Below are 16,437 nucleotides of genomic sequence, written 5' to 3' on the forward strand. Positions count from 1 at the left end.
GTAAATGCTGAAGCCACTCTAGATTTGATTTTTCAGAATGGGGAAATTTCACTGCAAATTATCCCCCACACACTGCATCATAAAAAAAACAGGAACACGTATCTCTTAAAATTTGTTTTCTTTTATGTTTTGGACCAAGCCTGCATAACATATGGCCCATGGGCTGCTTGTGGCGCACCTGAGGATTTCTGATGGCTGTGAAAAATGTAGAGGATGTAAAAGAAGATAAAGAAGTAATAGTCTTTGTCTCTGTCCCTGCTTTCCTCTAGTCACTACTGTGCTGTCTTGTAACTTGGCTGGTGGTTTGCTACTGAGCACCATTCCTGTTTGTCATGTGAGCCCCAGCAATCAGCCATTGTCTGTCTCTAGTCTGAGAGGAGTGATGGGAAAGTGATAAAACAACAGTTACATATACACTGGGAGCTATATTCACAACTCTACACATAGGTGCCCCTGGTTGTAGGGTCATCTTAACTGGATTGAAGAAGGAGTGATATTCAGCAACCCCATGGGTAACTGAGCAGCCTTTTTTAAGTATCACACTGTTCATCTCCCAGCATAGGAAGGGGCTAGAAAAGGGCCTTCCTACTGGCCTTCTTACTATGGCAGGTGGGATCCTACCCTGTGTTCAAAACACAAAAAATAGAACAAAAACTTTTTTGAAGATGATTCTGTTCATCATCAGTACATGGGATGTGCACACCCTTATGGACAACATGAAATCAGTTAGACCTGACAGACAAATATCTCTTATTGTGAGTAAACTCAGCGGGTATTGCATCTCATTATCAGCCCTGAATGAAACAAGGCTGGCAAATGAAAGCCAGCTTAAGTCAGAGCTGGATATGCATTTTTTCTGGAGTGGCCTCGGTGACAGGAGGAGCATTTTGAAGCTGGCATTGTTTTTGCAATCAAAACTAACCTAGTCAAGAAGATTGTATACCTTCCAAGAGGAGTGAATGACAGGCTTATGACAATGCAATTGCCACTTGCAAGAAAGCACCATGCCACCATCATTAGTGCTTCTGCTCCAACCATGACAAATCTGGATGAGGTCAGAAAAAAATGTTATGAAGATTCTTGCCAGAGTCCTCCTTAATAAACTGATCCTTCACCTGGAAGATGGTCATCTACCTGAGAGCCCTTGTGGCTTCAGAAAGGGCTAAGGAGTGGTCGATGTGGTGTTTGCTGACCAGTAACTATAGGCGAAATGCAAGGAGCAAAATAGAGGTTGTACACAATGTTTGTCAGTCCGACCAAGGCCTTTGATATGTTTAGATGTGAGGGCTTATGGAAAGTTATGTCAAAATTTGGTTGCCCAGAGAAGTTCATCAGTATTGTACATTGGTTTTATGACAAGATGCTTACACAGGTTCTGGATAATAGATGATGGAACACTTTCTCAGTCATCAGTGAAGTGAAGCAGGGTTGTGTGAGATATGTTACCATACTTTTTTTTTTCTTTTTGGAGGGGGGAAGGCAGGGAAGTTGGGGTTAAGTGACTTGCCCAAGGTCACCTGGTTAATAAGTGTTAAGTGTCTGAGGCCGGATTTGAACTCAGGTCCTCCTGACGCCCTGTATTTGCCGTGCCACCTAGCCACCCCTCCCATACTTTTTAACACGATGTTTTTAGCAGTGTTGTCAGACTCCTTCAATGAAGACAAAAATGCCATCAAGGTTAGCTATTACACTGATGGTAAATTAATTAACTTGAAAGGACTGTGACTAAAGTGGAGGGAGAATTGGTACATGACTTTTTGTTCACAGATGATTAGGTATTTAATGCAGACTTTGAGGCTGAGATGCAACAAAGTGGGGATAAGGTTGCTGCTGCTTTTGTTAATTTTGGCCTAATAATTAATATCAAGAAAACACAGGTTCTCCCCCAGCTAGCATCATACTTACTATCCATATGTGAATTGTGGATTATATATGTGGTTATAGCAAGTGGAGAGACTGAATAGTGTGGATAAGTGTAATTAGTGTACCTTCCAGGCATGTCCACGCAGACGGTGAGGTTGATGCACGCATTGCCAGAGTTAGCTCGGTGTTTGGTAGGCTCTGAAGGAAAGTGTGGGAGAGAAGAGGTATTAGACTGCCTCACTGGCAGTCTGGAGGGCTACACAGCTGTTGTGTTGACTTCATACATACCTGTAAAACCCAGACAGTCTGCCAGGCCCCATGCCAAGAAACCGAATCTTTTCCACTGAATTGTCTTAAGAAAGTTTTGAAGATCATCTGGTAAGATAATGTACCTGATGCCTTTCTTGAGCTGAATTGCCAGGCATTCAAACTCTAATGCACAGAGTGCTTTTCCCATTGGCTAGCCACATTGTTTGAATGACAAACATAACGTTTGCCTAAGGGGCTATTTTATGGAGAAGTCAAGGAAGGCAAATGTTCACATGGAGGTCAGAAGAAGCAATACAAGGACACTCGAGAACTTTGGAATCGGTAATGATATGTGGAAGGCATTGGAAAAAGGACCACGAAGTATGGCATGGCCACATCAAAGAATTTGCTGTTGAAGCAGAACTGCAGTAGCTCAAAAGAAACGTAAGATGCACAAATTTAGAGACATCTCCACTTCAAATGTTCATGTGCACTATTTGTGCCTGGCCTTTGGGAGAGCCATCTGAACTCATATTGTTCTGATCAGCCCTGTTGTACACACTGTCTTGACTCCAACATAGTCATGTCATTTTGGTCCTCTTTCAGAATGAAAGACAGCCAACCAAGTATTTTTAAGTGCCTACAATGTGCCATGCATTGTGCTAAGCTTTGGGAAGACAAAGAAAGGTGAATGACAGCCTTCAAGGAGCTCACAATCTAATAAGGATAGAGAGCACTCAGAAGGAAGATGAAATGCAGAGGGGGGTGAGAAGGTGCCTCTTTGGGCAAAGGGGCATGCTAGAGACATCCAGAGACTGGGAAATGAAGAGATGGTTGAGCTGGATGCTCTCCTTAAATGGAGATTCTAGGAAGCACTCTGTATTGTCCACTCTCTAATGGGGGAGGTAGGGGCCCAGGGGCTAGAGGATACCGAAGAGGTGTGAATCCCAGGCCTGAAAGTCATGCCAGGATGAAGAGGTTCTTGGGGCGTGATGGGGACGTGTAGAGGATTGGGGCTAATTGGGAAATACCGAGTAGGACCCATTTCGAAAATGATTTATGACCTCTGTTTCTGTAATCTCATCCCTCCTGATCAACATGATGTCATCAAGTTTGTGATATATCTGTCCTCAGTAAGGGAGGCATCTTTCAGTTCTCTGCCTACCAGGATGAGGGAACAGTGACTATGAGGGAGAGTTCAGGTAGCCCTGGGAAGGATGGCCTCCTTTCCAGGTGAAAGCAAACTTGCCCTGGATAATCTCAGCCATATAAATAGATAAAATAGCATTGGGAAAGTCAGTAATCCCATCCCCACTTTGGGCCTGGACCACCTCATTTGCCTGTCATAATTGATAAAGTCAGGAGCAGCTTCAGGGCCAGGTGCCATCTGTTTTCCTCTTAGGCCACAGTTGATTGCAAGAGGGAGGAAGTATAACAAATCCACTAGCTTCCTTCATCCTTATAACTAGAGAAGAAATATCTTTCACTCCTAGTAGACCTGATATTATTTGGTGTTAAATATATAGGGTGGTTTGGGTAACTCCAAGTGTTGGCATTTAATCCCTATCCACATTAACCTGCAAAGAGGTTTCTGTGAGGGTTCACATAGATTCTGATCCCCAGGAGTTCATGGTATCCCTTTCTTCCATGATCTAGTCTCTGTAATTTCATGTGTGTGATCCAGATGAGGAAGGACCTTTGTGGGGAAGGGTAGGTTCATTAGGCTAGAATGGTGTTGAGGGGTTTCTGCTTTCCTTTGTTGGATTTCACAGTACAATTTTGCTAGTATCCCCACAGCCTAGCCATCAGTTGCTTTCTTATCTCCTCCGTTTCAGGAACCATTCCCAAACCCTATGAGACTATTACCTCCTTTTGCCTACCTAGGAAGGTGAGGAGGAGCTCTGTGCCCCAATCCCAGAATACTTGTTTGTACCGATAGCAGTATTTGTCCAAGATTGCCCCTATCCAAGCCTCTTGCCCCAGTTTTGTTTGTTGATCATTCCATATCAGAATATTGTGGTAAAAATCCCTATCAGCAGGGGCGGCTAGGTGGCTCAGTGAGTAAAGAGCTGGCCCTGGAGTCAGCAGGACCTGAGTTCGGTTCTGGCCTCAGACACTTAACACCCACACAAAAAAACTAGCCATGTAACCTTGGGCAAATTACTTAACCCCAATTGCCCTCCAAAAGGCAAAAAAAAAAAAAAATCCATATCAGCTGGGACTCTGCCCAGAAAGGGGAATCTAATTTCCCCTGAGATAGACTGGTCATTGTGTTGTAATTTAAACCCAAGGACACCAAAAACTGTTGCAGTGGGGGCTCTGCCCACTCAAATACTGTTGGGGTTTCATGATATGATGTGGTGGAACCACCTCAAAGAATTCAGAGTCCAAGTACAGGCATTTATTGAGATCGATGCCTCTCATGAAGTAGGCCAAGTTCCAAGAAGAACGATCAGCTTCACAGAAAGCAAGATGGATTTTTATAGGGTAAAGATGCTGATTACACAATCAAAATTTACATAGAATATGGGAATATGATTAATATTAAAAAGGCAGGAGGAGTTTGTTAGGGGATTAAGTAATGGAGGAGGAGGCCCCATCTATGGTTCAGTGGTTAAAACATTCTGCTTGTGATGCTCTCCATTTGGCTAGGTGTTGTGGTCCTGTCTGGTCAAGATAGATAGTTAGATATTGTGGTCTTGTCTTGGGCTAAATGAGTGATGTGATTGTGATTGAATACAAGAACATACCTGTTTCTGTGGGAATGGTTCTGGGGGCAGTGGCTGGGATCCCATCATATGGACACACCTGCTGTTTCTGTGGAAACTAAGAGTTCAGGGACACACCTGTTGTTCTAGTGAGCAGTGAGGCATATATGAAGAAGTTAGGACATGGGGGAGGGTACTGGACTGGGTAGGTGCAGTGGGGCCTATAATGAAGTTAAGAATATTGGAGCTGAGGGCAGCTTTATTAGGATTCCATCAGTTGGATGTGGCATCCCCTCTCTCCCCCAACAGATCAAATCAGTTTATCAGCACCATTTACTTTAGAAATATAATCTCCTTCCTTGCAGATCCCTGTGCGGGTAAATATAACTATTTTAGCCACCTTAACAAAGCCAAAAGACAGCCTTTATTTGGAGCATATACCAGATTCAACCAACCTGGAGTTCCTGGAGAGCTCCCCAAGCCTATGTAACTACTGTGGAGAGTGTCTCCATGCTGACTCTGTTGGACCATGACCTCAGCAGCCACACTCTAGTGACTCATTAAGTTGCTGTTCGAAGTGCTCTTGAATCCTTCCTGGTTTCCAGGTGGTAAAAGCCCACCCAGGCCCTGTTCCCTCTGTAGGAGAAATTATATGTTGTGATGCAGTAACAGGATAATCCCTGGGCTTTCCTACCACACATTCCCAAGTCTGTTCCTCACTCCTGTTTTCAAGGTCCTGTTTTATGTCTCAGATATCATTGAGATGTGGTGTGCTGGCTGAGACCTGTTGGTACAAGCTGCAGTTTGATCCTTAGCACCTTGAGCCAATCAAGCCCTGACTTCCAGGATCAAACTAGCCTAACTCATGTTGGGGAGGGTGGTGAAAGGAGGGGTGGTAACCCTGTTAGATAGTGATCCTTTCATGAGTGGCATATATAATTAACAAGCAACTCTGCTGAGGGTTAGGGTTTCAAGATAGTCCCTGCTCTCAAGGAGCAAGGCAAGAAGAATTTTACTGGGGGAACAAAACAGTGGATGAAGAAAAGGAAAGTAGAGAGAGAAATATTTGGAGTGGAGACTAGAAGGACGATTTGTAGCAAGTGGCCAGGAAGTAACTGGGTATTTTGGTTCCAGGCAAGCTAAGTTAGAAGGTCTCTTATCAGGGTCCATCTATGGTCAAGGATGGAGAGGGAGGAGGTAGTAAGAAGGCCTGGTAGGAGTGTCGTGGCTTGTGTTGATATGGCCAGAAAATACTTAGGGTCCTGAGAGTTATTCAGTTCATTTCAGATGATTTCTCCTGTCCTTCAGCTATTGTGAACTCAAACAAATAGTTTTTTTCGCTTCCACCAGGAAGCTAGATGGAGCAGTGGAACACTAGGCATGGAGCCAAGAAGACCTGAGTTTAGATCTGGCCTCAGATACTTGCTAGTTGTGTGACCATGGGCAAAATATTTAACCTTTTTATGCCTGTTTCCTCAACCGATAATAGTGCCTGTTTTACAGTGTTATTGTGAGAATCAGATTGAGATATTTGTAAGGTGCTTACCAAAATAGCTGGTATTTAAAATGCTAATATGTTTCTCTTCTCCTTCCATATCTACTTTTTTTTTTTTTGCCTTTTGGAGGGCAATTGGGGTTAAGTAACTTGCCCAAGGTTACACAGCTAGTTTTTTTGTGTGGGTGTTAATGTCTGAGGCCAGAACCGAACTCAGGTCCTCCTGATTCCAGGGCCGGCGCTTTTACTCACTGCGCCACCTAGCCGCCTCTCCTATCATCTTTCACTGGATACCAAATTTAAAATGAGAAAAAATCAATAAAAACTTTCATTTATGTGATTATATTAATGTTTAAAAGTACATTCACATAAATAATCTCGTTATTCCTCATAATAATCTTATGAAGCAGGTAGTTTATTATTGTCCCCATTTTACAGATGAAAAGACTAAACTTCAAAAAGGTTAAAGGACTTCTCCAAGGGCACATAATGAGTGACTCAGATACAACTAACACTTAAAACCAAATCTTCCAAGTACAAGTTCAGGGCTTTTCCCCATTACTTGACACTGCCTTCTAATATGAACATCAGATGGTCAGTGAAGGATCTGTGGCTCTCAAAAAAGAGTGATCTTTCAATACAGGTATTTCTATTTCTAATTAGATTTATAGCATCCTAGATTTTAGAACTAGAAGGAACTTTAAAGGTCATCTAGTTTATCCTTCTCTTTTTCATATGGAGAAGAAGAAAACCATGGAGGAGACATGACCTTCCAAAGTTAAACAAACAGGTAGTAGCAGGATTCACATTTAGGTTTTCTGCTGCTCCCACTGAAATGTAAGCAGAGACTGTTCTTGGTTTTAAAGCTTAATGAAACCTAGTTGTTTGTTGAGTATTCATGGACAGTACTTTTTTAATATTTACAAATGCTGAAGGACTCATTTTTTTTTTCTTTCTCTAGAAAAAGGAGAGTGAGTGCCTACAACTGAAACTTTTGGTTCTTCGGAATGAGCTGGAAAGACAAAAGAAAGCCCTGGGGAGGGAAGTGGCTTTACTGCACAAGCAGCAAATTGCATTACAGGACAAAGGTAAGTGAAGAAACACAGGAGTAATTATCTGTCATACTTGTTTATTAGTTTCTTTTTCTTCTTCTCTCTATAATCCATATAGTCATCTTTCTGTAAATAGGCACTAGTTGCATCTGTTGGCATCATTAGGCTTAGAACATAGTAGAGCCATCTAATTTGATTTTTCCTTTTCATCTATTACATTTTATCATAATATGTAGCTTTGAGTCAGTACCTAAGATTTTCTTTAAATAGCCCATGTGACATTTTCTAGTTATAGTCCCAAAGTCCCCACCCTCATAAGCTTGCTCTGTAAATGACTTTGTAGTCACATCATCACACACACACAAATACTCAAAACAAAAAAACCTATGTAAATGTACATAGACACCTTCTGGAAAACACATCCCAGGTCCTTCTTTTAGCTTGATTAAGTAGTGCAACCGGGGTTTCTAATCTCATATTTAATTGATGTTTGAAATATTTTAAATGGTCAGATGAATTTTTAAAAATCAGATCCATTTAAAAATATGTAGAAAATAAACTTTTAGCATCTTTCCCCCAATGTTATTTTAAGACTGGTTTGGTGGATATCTGTAATGTTAATGGGATTTAAGATCTTCACTGCCCATTAATAAGCCTCACCTGGAGCCTATTAAGGGAAGCTTGTTTAGGGGAGGCTTACTTGTAGGAAGGCTTTCACACCTTTTGATAATTTCTAATGAGGGTTATGATGCCCTCTGACTCTGAGAAGTGTATATATTTTGTTTTGGGGACTCACTTATGAGAAGGTTCTTGTAATTCCCTGGTTGAGATTCTGAGTGGCTACATGCTTAGAGTGCCCTGCCTGCTCAGATGTAAAGGGATGTATGTAAAGTGTATAGTTGATTCAGCCTGTCAGAGCTCTGTCTGTTAGTTTTTATTTCTCTGCTTGTATTTTACTCTATTTTTTCTTTTTATTTTCTCTGAAGTTCAGGTTGCTGCTTTTTCACCTGAACTAGTGAATATAATTTAAAAAAGGTTGTTGACTCCTCAAACAGCTAGCTTTCCTAGTAAAGCACATCTAAAAACCTATGCTAGCAGCTATCCTGGGTATGCCAGTGTGTTGCCGTTACAATACCTCTCTCAAGAACATGAGGGCTAGGGTTTTAATCATTTTTACCTGTCTTTCTCAGCTTCTCATTCAGGACTTATTTGGGCTGTTAACTTTCAGGGAAAAATCTTGGAGAAAAAAAATGTTATGTTGATTGATTATACAGACAGTTTTAGACTGATGGTGTCCTGAAGGAGCTTGAACTTGTTCATATTCCAAAATTTTTGTTGTTGAAGGAAAAAAAAACCTATTTTAGAAATTAATGGAAATTCTGACACATAATGGCATGGTAAATCATTAGAGAGTATGGGAAAATTTCCCCTTCCTAACATTCTTATGATGAGCCAAAGAACCCTGAACAAACACATAGAGCCCTCTTATTCACATGACTAACTATTGTAGGAAGTATCTTATGTGAAAAAGTGTATTTTTTGGAAGTATCGTTTGATTTCCACCAATACCTGGTAAAGGGCATTGCACATAACAAGTATTAAATAAATGTTTGTTTCACTGAATTATAAAAATTTAACTCCATAAAAGTAGAAGCCTCATATTACCATAAATAGCAGAGTGTTCTGAATGCTGTAGATGCTTAATAAATGTTAGTAGAATTGAATTGGTTTTCAGAATTGGAAGGACCCCAAGGGTTATGTATTCTAGCTCTTAATGTTATTAAAAATACACTCTTCAACTCTTTTGATGAGTGATTAGTAGTGGGGAACCATTATATCCTGATATGTCCCATTTCACTTTTGAAAAACTCTAATTATTAAGAACTTTTTACTTCTATTAAAGCAAAGCCTACTTCTCTGTAACTTGTACTCATTGTTCCTGTCAACAAGTCAGCAAGCTTGTGTAGTAGGGTAGAGTGCCTGATCTGTAGTTAGGAAGATCTAGGTTCTAATAATGCCCTAGAAACTTTCTAGTTGTATGACCCTGGACAAATTGTTTAACCTTTGCTGCTTCAGATTTATCATCTGTAAAATGGACATAATATTATAATACCAACCTCCCAGTGTTGTTATAAAGATCAAAGAAGATGATATTTGTAACTCATTTTACAAACCTTAAAGCATTATATAATACTAGCTATTATTACTTATTGAACTTTTACCATGCATCAGGTACTGCACTAAGCACTTTTGAAAACAATAAAGGTAAAAAGAGTCCCTAGGCTCGAGGAGCTCACATTTTCATGGGGTTGAGGAATAGGGAACAACTTGCAAATTATGTACATACAAGATATATTCAAGGTAATTGGAAGTAATATCAGAGGGAAGACACTGAAATTAAAGGACGCTGGGAGAGGCTGCTTCTAGAAATCCTGGAATGAATTATCTGTAGTGGATGTCATAAAAGTGTATGAAGAATTTAATGATTTAAAGGAACATAGAGATGGGGATTGGGGCTAATTTAATACCTTCCCTAAAAAAGTAAAATGTTTTATAGAATCCATTGTGTGTGTGTATCTAGAAATATTTTTATGTGATTCAGTATGGATATAGATATACAGACATATGTATATACACAGATATATGTATGTATGTGCCTAATAGATAAATGTAAGGAGATCGGATTTTCTGACTTGGGTTCTTGGTTGTTTTACTAATTTCCTTGTTTTACCCTCTTCAAATCATGTGGTTGGAATAATGATAATGGTAGTAACTAACATTTATGGAGTTCTCTAAGGCAGCTAGGTGGTGCGGTAGATAGAGTACTGGGCCTAGAGTCAGGAAGACCTGATACTAAATCTGGTCTCACATACCTACTAGCTGTGTAATCCTCGGCAAGTCACTTCACCTTTCTCTGTCTAAGGTTCTCTGTGCCTAAAATGGAGATAATAATAGCACCTACCTCACAAGGTTGTTGTAAGAGTAAAATAAGATATTTGTAAACCTTAAAATGTATTATTATTATTTACAATACAAATATATTTATAGCTAAAGTCTTTATAAAGCTTTAGAATTAAGGGAATCTATAAGGTTTTCTGAGCTGTAGATAAGTGAACAAACAACCTAAACCAGCCAAGACACACAGTTTCTATCCCATTTTTAAAGATCTCAGGGATAGAATCATAACCTTCCTTGGTAGCCAGCTCCTTATTTCTTTGTAAACTCAATCTTTGTGCCAGTTGAACCCAGTTTAATAGACTAAAATTTTTTTGTAGTTGTTTTACACACACTGAAGCAGTGTCCACCTATATGGTTCCTAAATGCTTGCTGAAAATTAACTCTTTAGAGTCTAATCATACTTTAGTGGCCATTCTTTCTAATTCCATCTTCACTTTTGTTCTTGTATAACAAAACATTTTCACCTTCTGATATAAAGCTGTAAAATTGTAAAGGATGTCTCAGAAGTCAGCTTCTGTACCTCTTACCTAAGTTGTGAATCCCACTAATGTCTTCCCCCCAAAAAATGGTCAGTTTTTTTTTTTACCTCCATTGATGAAAAACTAATTACTCTCTCTGAAGTAGAGAAGAAATGAGTTTTCCTGAGTCTTTAATAAGAAATTGTTTTATAGAAACTCATCCTTCAACACTGAATTTCCAGTAATTCAGTGGAAACTTTTCCTAATTCTCCCACCTCCATATCACTAGTGCTTCCTCATGAGATTATCTCTTGCAGGCACACGGTTACTTGCATCTTGTCTCCCTCACTAGAGTGGGAGCTTCTTGAGGGCAAGGACCATAATCTTACCTTTCTTTGTATTCTAAGCATATTGCACGGCACAGAGTAAGTTATTAAATAAATACTTGTTGACTGACTGACTATCCCCTTTTGGTGAGCAGAAGTGGTTTTTACTTTTTGAAAATTACTTGGAATTAGATATGTGCTGATAACAGGGTTAATCCTAAGCATGGAAGGGGAGGTGTTGCCACTTCTACTGTCCTTGGATAAAACTGATGAGGCATGGGGGGCAGAAGGAGGGTAAAGCCACTCATTTGAGGAGCTGTCAGGTTTGGCATCTGCATGTGTTAGTAGGGCCTTTGTTTGAGAACTCCTGTGCTAACCTCACTGACACAGTGGTGGCATAATAGGATACAGATTTGGGAGGCATCTTAAAGATCACCTGGTCAGGACAGTCTGCACCAGACATCAAGGTGCAGGACCTGAACTTGGATCCCAGATTTGCCTCTTGAATCCCTGTATGACCTTGAGTAAGTCACTTAATTCCTCTGAGCCTCAGTTTTTTGCTATATAAAATGAGAGGATGGGACTATATGACTTTGAGGATGTTGTAACTGGAGTATTGATTCTCATCTATCCTCTTCCTTTTGGAAAAGAGGAAACTGAGACTGAAAGAAGGCAAGTGATTTATTTATTCCTGGTTACAAAACTAGTAAGGAATGGAGTTAGAATTTGAACACAAGACCTTTGATTCCATTTTCCTGTGTTTTTACTACTTCATCAAGCAGCCTTCTTTATAGGAAAATTACCAGATGTATTCTTATGCAAAACAAATTTAACTTAGAAAGCTACCTTTACACAAGTTAAACTTAATAATGCAACTTAGAATTCCCTAAGTAATACATAGCGGTGATGAAAGTAGCTCCTGTATGCTCTTCAGTACAAATTATTTGGGTATGTTGTGATTTCATGACTTGATTAAATTAGTTTATAGAGAACTGTGATTTGCAGAAGTTTTTGCTTTACTGGTTTTGCAATGATGGAAGAACAAAATCTGTCTCTTTCATTTATAGTGGTGATTTAATGCACTTTAGTTGTGGTGGTGAAATAGTTCACTTATATAAATTATGCTGAGGACTTCTTACTCAGGGTGACGTTTTTCCCTTGTTAGTACTTATTTTGCCTTAGGGTTTTGAGCCTATGAACTTGGAGTCAGGTCTGACAAGCTAGAACTTCTGATTTTTAATCTGGGCTCTGCTACTGATTCCTCTGAGCAACCAAAAAAAGAATTATTCCACATGTTTGTCTTTTTACACATCTGTTCATCAAGGATCGCTACCTCCCAATAGCACCATATGGATTAATTTAAACTCTTAGAAGAATCCAGGTGCATGCTCTCGGTCTCCTTTCTCTCTCTCTCTCTCTCTCTCTCTCTCTCTCTCTCTCTCTCTCTCTCACACACACACACACACACACACACACACACACACGTATGTAAAAATTCTGCAAGACACAGGATGTTTTGTTGGAGAGATCCAAAAATTAGATTTTATTCATGGTGATAGCTTATTGACTTGCTTAATTCCTTTGTGCCTTATTTCGCCTTCTATGTAATAACACCTATTTCTCTGTACTCCTGAAGTGGTTTTTAAGTTTCATAGTCTTGGATGGGGGGGGAGGGTAACTTCTAGCTGGTCTAAGAACTAAACTCTTTGGTGTTACTGGTTATTTAAAAAAAAACTCACAAATAGTCATTCATTTCTAGCATGGATTAGTAATTTGGCTTATGACATTAAAGAAAAACCAGATAGCACTTCACTAGTGTCTCCTAAAAAAACAATTTTGGTCTTCCCATTACTTCAAGATGTATGCTTTTGTTTTGTGCCATCTTTCCCATTTCAGAGACAAGGGGGAGATGTGTTGGTAATTTCATAAAACCTTAGGTCTTAAAGTTGGGCATGTCTTTAAGGGTCCTCTTTCACCCTGAAAGAAATGTTAACAAACCAAAAAGCCTTAAAGGTCAGTGTTCCATGGGAAGTGATGAGGATTTTTAGTATCATCATTTGTAAGACAAGGGCACCGATAAGAGAGGGTCTTTTTTTGGGGGGGGGGGGGAATGTGTGTGTGGATTTTCTCCCTTCTAGAAAGGTCAACACATTTCCTTAGGAAACAAATGGTGGGTAGGGGCAGCTAGTACTTCATGATTGAGGAGATTAGGATGGCTAGATTGAGTACAACAACAACTTGGGGAACTTTTCATGTAAACACCTGAAACCTCAGGAAAGGAGTTCGTAGTAGATTTGGTAATGTACAGTCAATCTTCAACTTTTGAGGGAATAATTTTCCTAGAAAACAGCATGAAAGTAAAAAACGTGAATGTTAATGCATTGGACCTATGGGAAATAGGGGGTTAGGTTCCCATAACTATCCAAAACTGTTATCTTTTGATGGAAATATACTTTTTGCATAGTTTTATAACAGAATATTAATTTTGATGATACGCACTTTTCCTAACACAGTGACCATGAAATAACCCATCAAATGCAGTACAAAAAATAAAATTGGTAACATGCAGAAAACATTTTCTTGCTAGTAATTCCTTAGAATTCTTTGACCTTTTGTGCTAACATCTCAATTAAAACTAAACCAAACCATTGATTTCAGACAATATTCACTTTTTTTTTTTTTAAAGCAATTGGGGTTAAGTAACTTGATCAAGGTTACATGGCCAGTTATTTCTGGGTGTGGTACTAAGTGTCTGAGCCTGGATTCGATCCCCAGGTCATCCCGACACTTGGGCCGGTGCTCTTACTCGCTGAGCCACTTGGCTGCCCCTAATATTCACTTTTTATAACACATGAAATCTATAGTACTGTAAATGTTATACAGGAAATAAAATTCTTAAAACGAAAACTTTTTTTAACCCGAATCTTGCCTTCCACTGTGTCAGATAGTGGTATGAGGGCATTATACTTTATACTATACTGCTATAAACCTCTCTATCTTGCTTCCCTCTGAAAACCAAGGGAGAGATTTCTGGGACTTTTGTTGCTGCTATTTCAAGACACCAAGACTGGTGAGATCTGACACTGTCCTTGGTGGGTAGATGACATTGGAGATCATGTAGGATACACAAGCTTGAAATAATCTGTCAGTGGTATCTGCTTCATGTGCCATTTGAGTTCCTTCAGGGCCTCCAAGTATAGGAGCATAGTGGAAGTGCGTTGATGCTGTTTTCATAATAATTTACTTATAAATTTTCTTTTACGTTTAAATTATGTACCCATTTTGACTATCTTGGTAAATTTTTTGAGATGTTGGTCTGTAACTAGTTTCTGCCAAACTGCTTTCTGGTTTTCCTACTAATTTTTGTCAGATGGTGAGTTCTTGTCCCCAAAGCTTGGATCTTTGGGTTTTTGAAACACTAGATTACTGTGGTTATTTACTATTGTGTATTATGTACCTAATCTATTCCACTGATACATCACTCTAGTTCTTAGCTAGTGCCAGATTGCTTTGATGATTACCACTTTGTAAAATAGTTTGAAATCTGGTATGGCAAGTCCTCCTTCCTTTCCTTTCCCCCCCATTGATTCCTTTGTTATTCTTGACCTTTTGTACTTCCAGATGAATTTTGTTATTAGATTTGTTTTTGTTGGTTTGAAAAATATTTTGCAATTGTATTCATATAGTCCCTGGGTTTGTCTTGGCAGTTATACCACCAAGTGTTTTACATTGTCTGCGGTTATTTACAATAGAATTTCTCTTCCTATCTCTTACTGCTGGGATTTGTTGCTAATATATAGACATAATATATAGGTTTATTTTATATCCTGTAATTTTACTAAAGTTTTTTTATCAAACTTTTAAGGAAAAATTAATAATAGTACACACAAAAAAATTCTCTAAAATCAGGAAAGATAACACCCATATTTCTTCCTTATATGAAACACAGTCTTTACAACTAAACAATGGAAGGATAAAGTACAGAAAACCTATAGACCATTATCATTAATAAACATTGATCCAACAATTTTAAATAAAATTCTGTCAAACATACTATAGTAATTCATCCAAGTAATCATTCCTCATGACTAAATGGAATGTATGCCAGTAATACAAGGATAGTTCAATATTAGAAAAACAAACAAAACAATCATTAAAAGCTAAAACATCCCAGATCACATGATTATCTGAATAAATGTGGGAAAAGACTGTGACAAAGTACAATCCTTATTTGTAATAAAAATTCTACAAAGTATGGTAGTAGAGGGATCTTTTGTAATATAAGAAAATATTTTTAAGCCAAAAAATAGGATATTATCCAATGTGGATACTGTTGTGGTGGGTGCGCTGCCCACTCAAAATGCACTGAACCTATGGGATTGTTGGGGTTTCATGATGTGTTGTGGTAGAACCATCTAAAGAATTCAGTCAGACCACCTCTAATCCAACTATCGGCATTTATTGATATTGACGTCTCTCATGAAATGGGCTAAGTTCCAAGAGGAACGATCAGCTTCAGAGAAAGCAAGATGGATTTTTATAGGGTAAAGATGCAATTACATAATCAAAATTTACATAGAATATAGGAATATGATTAATATTAAAAAGGAGGAGTTTGTTATGGGATTAAGTAATGGAGGAGGAGTTCCCATCTGTGGTTTGGTGGTTAAACGTTCTGGTCATGTTGCCCTCCAATTGGCTAGCTATTGTGATCCTGTCTGGTCAAGATAGATAGTTAGGTATTGTGGACCTGTCTTGGGCTAGATGGATGATGTGATTGTGATTGAATACAAGAACACACCTGTTTCTATGGGAATGGGTCTGGGGGCAGTGACTAGGTAGAGGCAGTAGTCTGTGTTCCCATCACATGGGCATACCTGGTGTTCCTGAGAGTTCAGGGACACACCTGTTGTTCCAGTGAGCAGTGAGGCATATATGAAAAAGTTAGGACATTGGGGGTTAGGTAGGTACAGTGGGCCTGCTGTTCAGTTGGACCAGGGCAATAATATTGGGACTGGGGGCAGCTTTATTAGGATTCCATCAGAAACTTCAGAAGCTTTCGTGGTAAATACAGGAAGAAAGCAAAAATATGTATTCTCCCCTACTCCCCCCACTTACTTATTCTAATTGTAGATTGCATTAAGACAAGACAATGAAATTAAAATTGTAAAGATAAAAAAGTTCTAGGGAATCAGCAAAGGACCTCATGGAGTCACTAAACAGCTATAGTAATACAACCTTCAAAATAAATTCTTTTATTTTTATTTTTTCCTTTTTTATTATTTAATTTATTTTTCGTTTTCAACATTCACTTCCACAAGATTTTGA

At 39.0% G+C, this 16,437-nt stretch overlaps 1 protein-coding gene across 2 annotated transcripts in view; it reads left to right on the forward strand.

Annotated features, from left to right (window-relative positions):
- Nucleotides 1–16,437, forward strand: part of UVRAG (UV radiation resistance associated) — a 415,539-nt gene that overhangs the window by 153,502 nt on the left and 245,600 nt on the right. For both annotated transcript variants that reach the window (XM_069070876.1, XM_069070877.1), the window contains exon 8: nucleotides 7,277–7,403. In XM_069070876.1, the coding sequence (XP_068926977.1) occupies nucleotides 7,277–7,403 (127 nt within the window). The remainder of the gene's footprint in view (nucleotides 1–7,276; nucleotides 7,404–16,437) is intronic.

This window comes from Petaurus breviceps, unplaced genomic scaffold (genome assembly GCF_028583685.1).
Source record: "Petaurus breviceps papuanus isolate PSGF00001 unplaced genomic scaffold, PetGlider_PUasm1.0 90823, whole genome shotgun sequence".
Taxonomy (NCBI): domain Eukaryota; kingdom Metazoa; phylum Chordata; class Mammalia; order Diprotodontia; family Petauridae; genus Petaurus; species Petaurus breviceps.